The sequence below is a fragment of the Gossypium hirsutum genome, chromosome A13, assembly GCF_007990345.1.
Source record: "Gossypium hirsutum isolate 1008001.06 chromosome A13, Gossypium_hirsutum_v2.1, whole genome shotgun sequence".
Taxonomy (NCBI): domain Eukaryota; kingdom Viridiplantae; phylum Streptophyta; class Magnoliopsida; order Malvales; family Malvaceae; genus Gossypium; species Gossypium hirsutum.
Window position 1 is genome coordinate 106457221 of NC_053436.1, and position 11889 is coordinate 106469109.

The 11889-nt window shown below is 35.1% G+C and overlaps 2 protein-coding genes and 1 pseudogene across 12 annotated transcripts; 1 reads left to right on the top strand and 2 right to left on the bottom strand.

Annotated features, from left to right (window-relative positions):
• Window positions 1–2154: 2154 nt before the first annotated feature.
• On the top strand, window positions 2155–5452 carry LOC121202805 (heat shock factor protein HSF30). Of its 7 annotated transcripts, XR_005907874.1 has the most exons (5): window positions 2155–2697; window positions 2784–3704; window positions 3786–3840; window positions 3945–4730; window positions 4830–5452. XR_005907874.1 is itself a non-coding variant. In XM_016818369.2 (3 exons), exons 1-3 carry the CDS (start codon window positions 2374–2376, stop codon window positions 3955–3957), a joined length of 1143 nt encoding a protein of 380 aa, XP_016673858.1. In that variant the 5' UTR covers window positions 2157–2373; the 3' UTR covers window positions 3958–5452. The 7 variants fall into 7 exon arrangements, 1 of the variants encoding a protein (XP_016673858.1); XR_001682800.2 differs by having other exon boundaries at window positions 3786–4730; XR_005907873.1 differs by having other exon boundaries at window positions 3789–4730.
• LOC107893395 (protein IQ-DOMAIN 1-like) lies at window positions 4195–6179 on the bottom strand (annotated as a pseudogene). Its single transcript, XR_005907876.1, has 5 exons — window positions 5792–6179; window positions 5530–5712; window positions 5068–5295; window positions 4874–4987; window positions 4195–4786 (listed from the first exon to the last, which is right to left on the bottom strand). The product of XR_005907876.1 is annotated as a protein IQ-DOMAIN 1-like (transcript).
• Window positions 6180–6299: 120 nt separating this feature from the next.
• On the bottom strand, window positions 6300–10261 carry LOC121212564 (probable magnesium transporter NIPA9). 4 transcript variants are annotated; one of them, XM_041085614.1, is made up of 9 exons: window positions 9976–10259; window positions 9632–9730; window positions 9298–9427; window positions 8912–9000; window positions 8170–8226; window positions 7989–8047; window positions 7687–7807; window positions 7265–7413; window positions 6300–6909 (listed from the first exon to the last, which is right to left on the bottom strand). In XM_041085614.1, the coding sequence occupies exons 1-9, from the start codon at window positions 10084–10086 to the stop codon at window positions 6690–6692; spliced, it is 1035 nt and encodes a 344-aa protein (XP_040941548.1). In that variant the 5' UTR covers window positions 10087–10259; the 3' UTR covers window positions 6300–6689. The 4 variants fall into 4 exon arrangements, with proteins under 4 accessions (XP_040941548.1, XP_040941547.1, XP_040941549.1 ...); XM_041085613.1 differs by having other exon boundaries at window positions 8140–8226; XM_041085615.1 differs by lacking the exon at window positions 9632–9730 and having other exon boundaries at window positions 8140–8226; window positions 9976–10261.
• Window positions 10262–11889: the final 1628 nt, after the last annotated feature.

The following is an 11889-nucleotide window of genomic DNA, read 5'->3' on the forward strand; positions in this document are numbered from 1 at the left end:
TAGGTCTTGGGAGCAATAATTATTGATATTGAATTGTTAAGTACACATTTGTCAAAGAATCTTCATTGTTTTGATTGAATTTTTTTTAATTTCATTATCTTCAAACTAAAAATTTGCTTTAATAATAATGTATTTATTTGTAATTAATGTAAAAATAACGAAGACAATAAAATTAAAATATTGTAATAATATTGTAATGTAAGATAAAAAAACTGAACGTATCACATTGAAATTAAACCCCATCTAAAAATATAATTTAATTTTAATTTAATTTTTTGCATGTAAATTTAGAAAAAAAAAAATGAACTAGGACAGACGGTGTGGATGGTACAAATTTAAGTTGATTAAAGAAGAGTAATTCCGAGATACCTGGAGCGTTGTCCTGTCTTTTTTCTTGAGAAAATGATCTTCATCGTTCATGTTAGAAGCAAAGCTGAAAAAAGGAAAATTTTCAGTGAGTGAGTGATGTAATTTCCTTTATTTATATAATGGAAGAGCAATGTGGGTTTGGTTGGATAAGTTTTTTGAATTTTTTAAATCGTGTAATTTGATTCGGTTTGATTCGATTTTTATTTTTTTATATTAATTTTTTTTTGAATCTTTAAGTTTATTTTAAAAAAATGAGTTTTTTTAATATTTTTTGAATATTATTTGACCAAATTTTTAAGTCTTTTTCATAATATTTTTAAAATGTAATAATTTTTAAAAAAAATTAAATTATTTTTATTATTTTAAATATAAAATATTTGTTTTTATATCATAAAAAATTAAAATTATTTATAAATAAAATAAAACAAAAACCGATTCGATTCAATTCAATTTTGAGTAACTATATTTTTATACCATAAAATATTGGTTTTTTTTTATACATAGTTATAGAAGATTTGTGTTTAAATCTTTAATGGTAGGGAACAAGGTAGGGAAATTTTGTCTTAAGCTCCTTTCAAAATTTCAAACAATCAATTTAATCTTTTTTAGCTTTTAATTAAATGATAAAATTGATAAAAACTCCTCTTTAGCCCCTCTCAATTTTGATATTGAGCAAATTGGTCTCTTTAATAAAATGGAGTAATTTAATCTCTGTCAATTTTGAAAGTGAGCAATTAAGGACAATTAATTACATTATTAATGTTTCTTGCCAATTGTACATAATTTTAATTTGTAGAATAACAAATTTAGTTTTCGATGTTTATATATTATGTAAATATTGATAGAATGTGTAAGTATTGCAGGCTAAATTTGTTAAATCAAGATCAAATTACTAAAATATATAAATGTTATGGGTTAAATATGTTAAATCAAGACCAAATTGACAAAATGTGTAAATTTTGAGGGCTAAATTTGTTTTTATAAAATATGTATAATTGATAAAACATATTAAAGCTGCAACTAATCATCCTTAGTTGCTTACTTTCAAGATTGACATATATTTTTAGGGGGACCAATTTGCTCTATATTGAATTGAGAGGGACCAAAGAAGGCTTTTTACCAAAAAAATTCATTAGGTAGGGCTCTTGGCCTCCTTGGCTAAAGGGGAAATTTTCTTTTAAGCTCCTTCCAAAATTTCAAACAATCAATTTAATCCTTTGAATAAAATTCATTAAATTCATTTTTGACTTCTTTGAAAAATAATAATTTCATTAAACACAAATTTTCTATTTTCTCCTTTCAAAATTTTATAATAATTTTATCTCGAGCTGTTAAATAAAATTTCCCCTTGAATTTCGAGTTGGATCCCTATGTAACCCCCTGACCATCCCTTTATTAAGAAAATATATAGCTTTGTAAATTGCAGTTGAGGTCCAAGATGAGGGACTGAGTCGTTGGCCCAAATTGGCTTCCATGAGGAACAAAATTGAGTTCGATCCAATAATATAAAAAAATCTTGGAGCTTGGACGAAATCATCCATGGAAGCTCAAAACCTGACATAACAACAACAACAATAACAAAAAGCCCATTTTTCTTCATTTTCTTATCTAACAAAATCCCTGAAAATATCTAGCAACTTCCGTGGCAAAATCTTATGCAAGGAAAATATCACGTGGGCCCAAAATTCAGACAATCGACGGCTGAGGAAGGAAGACAAGCTCCTTTCGGCATCTGAAACGACCACTTGTCTGGAAACATGGAGAACTTTCCAGAACTTTTGTCGACAAATGGCAGAAACTTCTTACAATGCCTTAACACATAATCTCTCTCTCTCTCTAGAACCTTCTTCTCCACCGCCTTATATATATATACGTCACTCCCTCGGTTTCTCTTCCAATCTGACACGTAACGAACACTCTCTCAGAGTTCATTGTTTTTCCTTCAAAATTTGGTAACTTGCAGACAGAACATCGAAATGAAGTGAAGTGAAAACGAAGTCTCAAATGGAAGGAGTTGTAGTAAAAGAAGAGGAAACTCAAATGACGTTTGCAACAGCTGTTGGGACTACTGCTGGGTTTTCTTCATCATCATCGTCATCAAATGTTACTCCTCAGCCGAAGGAAGGGCTTAACGAGGTTGGTCCGCCGCCGTTCTTGACTAAAACTTTTGATATGGTGGAAGACCCTTCGACTGATTCGGTGGTTTCATGGAGTGAAGCTCGTAATAGTTTCATTGTTTGGGATTCTCATAAATTTTCAACCACGTTGCTTCCTAGGTACTTCAAGCACAACAATTTCTCCAGTTTCATTCGTCAGCTCAATACATATGTAAGTACTTCGTTTCACAAATTGTTCAATTTTGATGCCGTTTTCATGATGTGTTAAATGATTTCAATGCTGGGTTTTAACGCAAGGGTTTTAGAAAAGTTGATCCAGATCGATGGGAATTTGCCAATGAAGGGTTTTTAGGAGGGCAAAAGCAGCTACTTAAAACGATTAAGAGGAGAAGGAACATAGTGCAAAGCTCACAGCATCAAGCCGGAGGAGGAGGAGCTTGTGTTGAGTTAGGACAATTTGGATTAGATGAAGAACTGGAGAGATTAAAGAGGGATCGAAGTGTTTTACTAGCTGAAATAGTGAGATTAAGACAACACCAGCAGCATTCAAAGGACCAGATTGTTGCAATGGAGGATAGGTTACAGAGCACAGAGAAGAAACAGCAACAGATAATGTCGTTCCTTGCTAAGGCACTTCGAAACCCGACTTTCATACGGCAACTTGCTCAGAACAGACAGGCTCAAGGCGTCGAAATCGGACGAAAACGGAGGCTCACGGCGAGCCCCAGTGTGGAGAATTTACAACAAGAAGCAGTCCCTGTGGTGGTTGATAATGATCAAGTTGAGGAACAAGAAGGATTGGCAACTATTGAGACTGAAATTGAGACTTTTTTCAATTCTGCAATGGATGATGAATCAAGTACTGAAATCAAGGATCATATACCAAGTCCAATGCCATTATCAAGTGTGACTAATAATTTGGGTGTTAACGAAACATTATGGGAAGAGTTAGTACATGAAGACTTATTAGCTGGTGAACCAAAAGAGGAAATTGTGGTTGGTGATCAAGCTGAAGTTGATGTTGAAGTTGAGGATTTAGCAGCAAATCCTATTGATTGGGGTGATGATTTGCAAGAACTTGTGGATCAGATGGGTTATCTCAGGTCAAATCCATGACCAAAAAAACTAAACACATTAAATGGAATGTAATGGATGATGTTGTTGTTCTAGCCCTTTTCAGTTGGTCTCTTTGACACCATTCCTTGTTTTCTAAAACCGGTATGTTCCATCAATCTCAGCTTGTTGTACATGTTGTTTATATGTTTTGTTTGTGAAACTTGTATATTATTTCATATGCAGCAGGGAATGGTGACAGTTTGCCAAGGGGCCAACGGATATGTTCCTGTTATTCACTGTATCCTTAATTTAATCATCAAAATTTGTCTTCAATTTCCTTTTCATAGATTCCTTTAAAGCATTACATTATATTTATTGTTTTTTTCTTGTAATTTTTCGCAGGCGAAGTAAGTGAACAGAGGTTTATGAAGGTACCCTTTGAAGCCATGCATCTTCCACAGGCTTCAAGTTTCACATTTTTGGTGTTTCTGCACTAACGCTTGTTTGGTTTCCATGTTAATTTCTTGTTTGTGTTTACTTCATGTATATATGGTCCGTGTATGTATACATTGTGATTGCCTGGTATTAGTAATGGATTAAGGATTGATTATTTTGGAAGTTGTTTGATCAAGTGGCATAAGTCTCAGTCATGTAAAGAAAGGAAGATCAATCCATGTCACTGAACTAAATGAACAAAAGTACAACATATCCGTGTTAGACATACCTGTTTCTAGTTCGTACTCGGATATGGTGGTCGAGACATATGGACATGTTTGTTGCGAGATCTTTGTTTTGCCTTGGTAGATTCTGTCAAGTTCATATAATCTGGTCTACTATTGCCACTTTGTTCTGTTTTATCTGTACTGTTCAAGGTAGTGTTTCCAGAAACAGGTGTAGAAGACGTGCATATTGAAGATGAAGCTGAACTTGAATTGAACCGAAACTCGGAACTTGGACTTGAAGAGGAATGAGTCACTTGCCCAATATTTGGAGGCTTTGCAGAAATCCTTGTGCTGATATTGTTCTTTCTGACTTCCACAAAGCATGGGGAAGAAGATCTCGCATTCTTTCCCTCTAAGCAATGTTTTGATGGTGAGGTTGTATCTGAAGATCTCCCATCGCCGGGCCGCCATCCAACGTTCCAGCCAACTCCAACCCCAACTGTTTTTGTCGAATTCTTGATATTTGGTATATAAACCTGAGTTGTTTGTTTGGCTAGTTGAACCAGGCTTTGATCTCCATTGCTATAAAATTAAAGAACTTTGAATTACTTTCGGTATCTTTCAGTTTATGATGTAAACAAGCGCACGGAATTTAGAACGTTTTGATACCTTCTGAGCAAGAGAATAAGCTAGAGCTCTTTCTCTCTTGAAGGCTCCTCCTTGCTTCATTTGCAGCTTTGTTTTAGCATCTTCTAGTGTTCCTTTGCTATCACACCAGCCATCCTGAGAACGTATAATACAGTGATTGGAGTAAATTTTTCACGCTAACTAATAATGACTATTAGCAAATTGAGTGGTACTACCTCTGCTTGTTTCAAGATATCATCCTTGCTGTGGCATTCATCGAGTATCTTCTGAACTGCCCGTCCTTCTGTTGACATCCGCACACGACGAGCCCTAACACGAGCTTGGACACGAACGAGAGCTTGCATACACCGAAGCGTTACGGTGGCCTGTTTCCTCACCTGTCGGCCGCGAACTAATGCTTGAAGCCTCACGATTCCTTTTAAAGCTCTCAAAGCTCTTCTTGCCTACATGGACAAAAAAGAGTGAACCGAAAATTTGAAAATCAAGAGGTGGATACATCAAATACAGATTTGACATCACTGTATCAGTTTAGATTTTATTTACTATGTGTCAGTTTTGCTCTGATTTACCAACTGTTGAAATTTAAGAGACTTTCTTTTACTTTCTTTCACTTTCACGGACACCAAACAATGAAAGAAATGAAAATTATGAGACTAACACGGGTGTTTGCAATTTACCAAGAAACCACGAAAAGCAGTTTGGATGCGGATGGCAGCCCCTTCTTGCCTTAAAACCCTGATATCTTTAGCAGGAGCTCGGGCTAGTGCTGCCATTGCAGCAGTCCTTGGTGAAGAATCTGATCTGAACTTCCCTTTAGAGCCCCATGGCTTCCATTTCTTACTCTTGACACCCATTTTTTCCTTCATAACAAAGAGCTTAGGTGCAGAAATGTAAATAATAGTAGCTGTGAAACAAAGCAGAAAAAAACCCGGAGCTTACTTGGTCTTCTTTTTCATTCTTCTTGACACCCATAAGAGATTTCACCCACTTCCCTGAAGAACCCATCAACAGTTCAATGTATATATATTTTCCCAAAGCTTAAGAAAAGAGAAATGGAATAATTCTACTCTAAACTAGCCTCAGAGGCGGCAACTTGGTAAGAAAAGGAGGATTTTTATTTGTGGGAAAATTTGGCTCTTTTCGTAGGAAAAAAACAGAGCAGATTGAGTGAGAACTTGAAACAAAAATCTGGGATAACAATGAAGAACCGTGCTTCGCAGGTCTGGGTTAACAGGGTCTAAACATGGGTTCAATATTTTGAAATTCAAAACAAACCAACGGGTTGGTGTTGATCCCGCCTCTCAAAACCATATCTGCTTGTATTTGTAATATTCTTGTTCATTTTTTTATTGATTTCTGGACACGTTCCCTTTGTTACAGCACATGAAAAAAGTTCACATAAGATGTGAAAACTTGTAATAAAATATTGATTTATGTCAATCATGCATTTGTGTGGATTTAAATTAATTGGCATTAAATCCAAATTTCAATGTACATCATTAGTCAACATAATGTTTTAACCATGTTAAACTGGTTTTAAATAATTCAATAGAAATGAAAAACTTATTACACAGTACTGAGATTTGGAACCTAAAAACCAAAGTGACCTAAAAACCAAAGTGACCATTGTCCATTGTTAACAATCAAATCCTACTCACATTAGCACTAATTGTGCTAGTGTAATAGGAGCGAAAGACAAGCAGGTTTTGCTACAATTATAAACCTTTAGTTTGTGTTGGTGTAGCAGAACAAACCCGGACCTGGAACTTTTAAGAGATGATATTCGATAAAATTGATTCTGATTTTCAATATGTATTCAGCTTTTGTTTTTCTTCACCTATGCTTTCTCTTTCGCTGGTGTTGAAATCAGATGGTGCAATGTGGCGGCTGGGATAACAGCACTCGGACTAGGGTCCTTGACTCGAAGAGAACCTGATCGCCTGAGATTGAAGTTCCGGTCCACTCCACCCGGTATTAAGTTTCGTAATGGCCACAGAATGTGTCGCATCAATCTTGTTGAACTCACAAGCAAAATTACACCCATCATGATAAATAACCTGCAATGGTAAGATTCATGGCAAAAATGTTGAATTCGAGCTACAAGAATATGACATCACAAATGGTTGCACCAAATACTATTTATAGACATCGATCAAAAGCAAAAAAAAAAAAAGATGTGGCAGAATCGGATTCAAAAATTTTTCTAGTCTTTCAAAAGAAAATTGCAGTAGAGATGTTAAAATCTATCATATCAATCACAGAAGCTTTTCAATGCATCAAGATGCCTATGTATGCAACAGATTAGCAAGCCACATGCTAGAATATTCACAAACCAAGCATTGCGGAATTCCGGAATAAGGACATGATATTGTTGTACAATCCAAGTGTAAAAATTAGGTTAGCATCATATACCATCCAAGAAGAAGTGAAAGGCGAGCAACTGGTGCTGAAGGCAACTGTTCACCCAATGCAAGCATACCAGCAAGTACACCAGTCACGATTGATGCCACGGCAGCACAGGTGGAGATCACGATTGCTCGACCATGCTTTAGGCCATGTGTCTGCTCAAAAGGTGTAAACAAGATTATGTTACAATTAGTCGAGAGGATAATACAAACATGCAAAGGTTATTTAAAGACCCTTTTAAGACATAAATGTACCGACAGTGAAACATAATAGAACCATGTTAAACATAAGACCAGAACATTACTGGACCATGTTGAACACAAATTCCATGAATCAAACACATGAATATGACCTTGTTACAAATAGCTTAAGGCAATGATATCGATGTGCTGAGATGTCATCATGAACCATTTAGGCGGCTGATGTACCTGATAGTAAAATCCAGTGCCGCTACAACAAATGCTGATCGAGATACATAGGGGAATCAACATTTTGGAGAAGCCCTGCTCCACGAAGACAAATCCCATCTTCGATATCACTGATGCCATTCTGCAAATAGGTGAAATAATTTAAGTTGAGCATTTGGAATCACAAATCTCAATGCAGAGACAAATGAAAGCTACATAAATTTTGCAATAAATGGATAAGATATCCATTACAAGATAAATTATGACCCATGAAGAGCAAGAATAAGATGTACAATAATAGTTGCATAGGTGAAAAACGGTACCCAAATAAAATTCCTGATTCCAGGCCATAGATGATTTCTTCAACAACTTCATACTCTATCTGCAGGAGGAAAAAAGTTACAAAGCACTCCAGTGAGGTGGGAATGGAAACAAAATATTATATAAGCGAATACTATTGTAAACACAACATACATCTTTAAAATCGAGAGAGAGAGTATATACCAGCTCTTGTTCTCTCCGTTGACGCTTGTAGATGCGACGCCAGCCATTTAGGAGTACCTGTATAACCATATATCAGGTATCAAAGCATTATCATATATAGCATATTCATGACTACAATGACGTTCAAGAAACAGAAGATTTTATGAATCCGAGACATCAAAAAGCATGGATATCAAGTGCCGGTGAACTTTAAATTACTAAATTTTAAATTCAGTAAAAGTAAGCCTTAATCAGAACTGGTTTTTGATAATAAATAGATTCAGTATTGAATGTCAAAAAATAACAGCCATCAATAATAGCCATCATCATGCCGCTCTAGTATTGCACCTTGAAGGAAGGAGACACCAGCAACAAATTAATCACAATTGAGGCCATGTGTCTAAACTACAAAGTCCTATTTCGTTCTTTACAGGCCGAGTATTATGACTTGGTTTAGTTCACTTGTCTTATTAGATTAGTAAAGTAGAATTTATTGCTCAGAGATGTCCTTCAGATAACTTCTTGAAGTTCCATGTAAAAGTAACACTTTTTTTCGGCATAATCCATCAAAGCTTTGTATCTCTAAAAGTAATGATATATGCTCCACTGAACTTAGGAATTTATTATTATAAGCTTCAAGTTTGCAAGACAAGAATTTATTAGTCATGAAATACACTGAGAATCTCATAGAGTCTAACAACATAATACAATATTAATATAAAAAGAATGCTATTAGTTAAGAGTAGAGGAAAAAGGTACCTACAAACACGATCACGACAACAAATGCCAACCACGGTAGCTGTAAAATCGATACTGCTGAAGACTCTTGCTCCTCTCCACCAGCACCAACACCTGAATCAAAACAAAAGAAAACCATTACCTTATATAAAGGGTCGATGGTAGTCTATGGGGCTATCATAAGGCAAAACTGGATGCTGCTGCTTGTTGCAGAAACTATACGCATAACCCATAAGGAGAGGTTGCATTTTAATTAAAACCCTTAAATCGTTGACATGCAACACAAAGATGCCAATGAGGAAGGTTGTAAACAATTACCTCATGGCTTTAAACTAAACTGAGAACTATCACGTCAAATTTCTAAATGTACTCACTTTGAAATACAAGAACCATGACAAAAACTTGCATTACCTATGGTGCCAATACCAGCTAATGTAATCCCCATCCAGTCAACAATGTTCATCACTTCTTGCAGATAGAAGTGTGAAAAGATCGAAAGAATGGCAAGCCCACAGCCAGAGACTGGTTGAATGACAGATACCTGAATAACAATTTCTTCATTATAACCAATAAAGAGTTCAGAAAATTTACGCTATAAATCATCATATAATAATGCTCAATCAACCAGCAGCCAAACATCGCCCATCATGTAGCTAAGGCAGGAATCTCCTATATCAATAAATTTATAAAGGAACATCAATTCGGTTCATTACATAAAACAAATATTCATTAAACATTAGCTCACCGGAGCCAAAGATAATGCTCTCAACATCAACAAGGCACCGGAAATATCCATCAGAAATCCTATCACCCAAAATTTATTAACAGCATATGTTCTTATCACCTACACACACACAAAAAAAAATGTACACTTCGTCAAAAACACCTAAACCCAACCCAATTCTTGGAAAGGTATAAAAAAGGAACCCTGTTTTAAAGCTAATTTCAAGCTGCAATTCCTGAGGCTGAACAGTAACCAAAAGTCAGTACCATTTTTTTTATGATCAAAATCCAAAAATTGCACAAATTATCGAACCTAAACCTGCAGTTTCATAACCATAAAAAAAAAAGAGCAAAGGAGAAATTTGCCTTGAGCTTGAAGGAGAGAGGAGGGAGGATAACAGTGCCCTTCTTTTGTAGAACTTTGCCTATGTTATTACCCGCTGTTGCTACCAATGTTAAACAAATCGATTCCCACATTTCTTCTTCTTCTTCGCTATCGCTCTGAAATCAATCAATGAAACAAATAAATATACCCAAAAAAAACTTGTTGAGAATGAAAATTTTCTCTTTTCTCTCTCTCTCTCTCTCTCTCTCTCTGTGTTTCTGGTGGGGTTTTTTTCGTTTTTTTTTTTTTTTTGGATTGGTACCCAAAAGTAGGAATTTATGGGTCAGCCAGTGGTTTTGTCGGGGTTGGGGGGCATTGGCTTGCAAAGGATGTCGTTTGCTAATTCCGTGGCATGTTCGCACGTGCGACTTGGTAAAATTTAATATTAAAATTTTTATGGATTTGATATTTATTTATTTATTTTTAAATCAGAAATAGAACAGGTTAAATTAGAGGTGTGCATGGGCCAGACCGGCCCGGATTTGGGTTAGGCTCAACTAAAATTGAAGCCCATTTACTAGGCCCAAGCTTGGTCTGACTCAAAAACTGGGCTTAAATTTTGATTCAAGCCCAGCCCGAATAAAAATGTTAAAACCCAAGCTCGACCTGACCCGCCAATATTAATTTTTATATTATTTTTATATACTTTTAAAATATATATAAACCATCAAAAATACTAAAAAATCAAAATAAATATTTCTAGACAAATTGAAAATAAATTTTAAAAAATATGTATACTTAAATAACAAGCAAATGTCTCTAAAACAATAACAAAATTAGCAAATGTCTTTAAAATAATAAAAAATTTTAACAATAAAATAAGTTTTATATAATATCCAAACAATAACAACCAAATAGTAGCAACATAATACTAAAATAGTAGCAAAATAGGGAGAATAATAAGAAAAAATATTAAAAAAATATTTTTTTTCATTTAGTAAATTCGGGTCGGGCCCGGGCCCGGGAAAAAAGTGCCTTACCCGAGGCCCGACCCATTTTTTAAATGGGCTTACTTTTTTGGCTAAGCCCATTTTTCGAGCCTATATTTTTGCCCAAACTCTCCCACATTTCAGGCTGACCTTCGGGCCGGGCCGGGTAGCCCGACCCATGCACACCTCTAGGTTAAATTAGAAAGCAAAAGGGTTACGGTACATCACTTTCCCCATGGCCTCAGCTCGCATAATCAGGATTAAACAGTCCGGCAGCTGTTAACATACAACAAAATAAGAAGAAACAGAAGATAAGTTCGATTAAGAAAGATCTGAAAAGTTGCTTCCAAGCCTAGCAAGCACATCTGCACACCGGTTATCCTCTTTGAACTTGTGCTTGAGCTGATAATGAGGAAACTGATCAAGCAATGTCCTAGATTCAGTTATCAGTGCAAACAACAAATGGTTAGAGATGTTCTGATTACAAATAAGGTTAATAACACTCGTAGCATCCCTAGCAAGTTTTAGGTCATCGGAGAGAGAGCCCAAACTTCAGCTTGAACACTAGTAGCTAGAGGTGAGTATTTGATCGAGTCGAGTCGAATCGAGTAAAAAAATTTCGAGTTAGTCGAGTTGACGAATCCTATTTTAGCAACCGAACTCAATTTGAATTTTTTTCAAATCGGATTGAATCAAGTCAAAAAATACTCAATGTTGCGTTTACATTAACAAATTATTTAATTAGTAAACGAAATATAAAATTATTTAACTACATAAACAATATAATGGTTTTGCCTTTTAATATAATGGTTACTTAATGGTTTTATTATTTAACTACATAAACAATATAATGGTTTTGCCTTTTAATATAATGGTTACTTAATGGTTTTGACTTTTAACTTTAGAAAAGGTAAACATTTATCAAAATGGCGTAGTTTTAACTTTTCTTATTCGGATTTTCAGATA

What these genes read in the sequence shown, in the direction of transcription:
- LOC121202805 (XM_016818369.2), top strand. Translation starts at nt 2,374, where the DNA reads ATGGAAGGAGTTGTAGTAAAAGAAGAGGAAACTCAAATGACGTTTGCA. An exon ending in TTCGTCAGCTCAATACATAT is followed by an intron (nt 2,698 to 2,783) that starts GTAAGTACTTCG and finishes TTTTAACGCAAG; the next exon opens with GGTTTTAGAAAAGTTGATCC.
- LOC121212564 (XM_041085613.1), bottom strand. Translation starts at nt 10,086, where the DNA reads ATGTGGGAATCGATTTGTTTAACATTGGTAGCAACAGCGGGTAATAAC. An exon ending in CTCTCTCCTTCAAGCTCAAG is followed by an intron (nt 9,731 to 9,975) that starts GCAAATTTCTCC and finishes GTGTGTGTGTAG; the next exon opens with GTGATAAGAACATATGCTGT. An exon ending in GAGCATTATCTTTGGCTCCG is followed by an intron (nt 9,428 to 9,631) that starts GTGAGCTAATGT and finishes ATTGTTATTCAG; the next exon opens with GTATCTGTCATTCAACCAGT.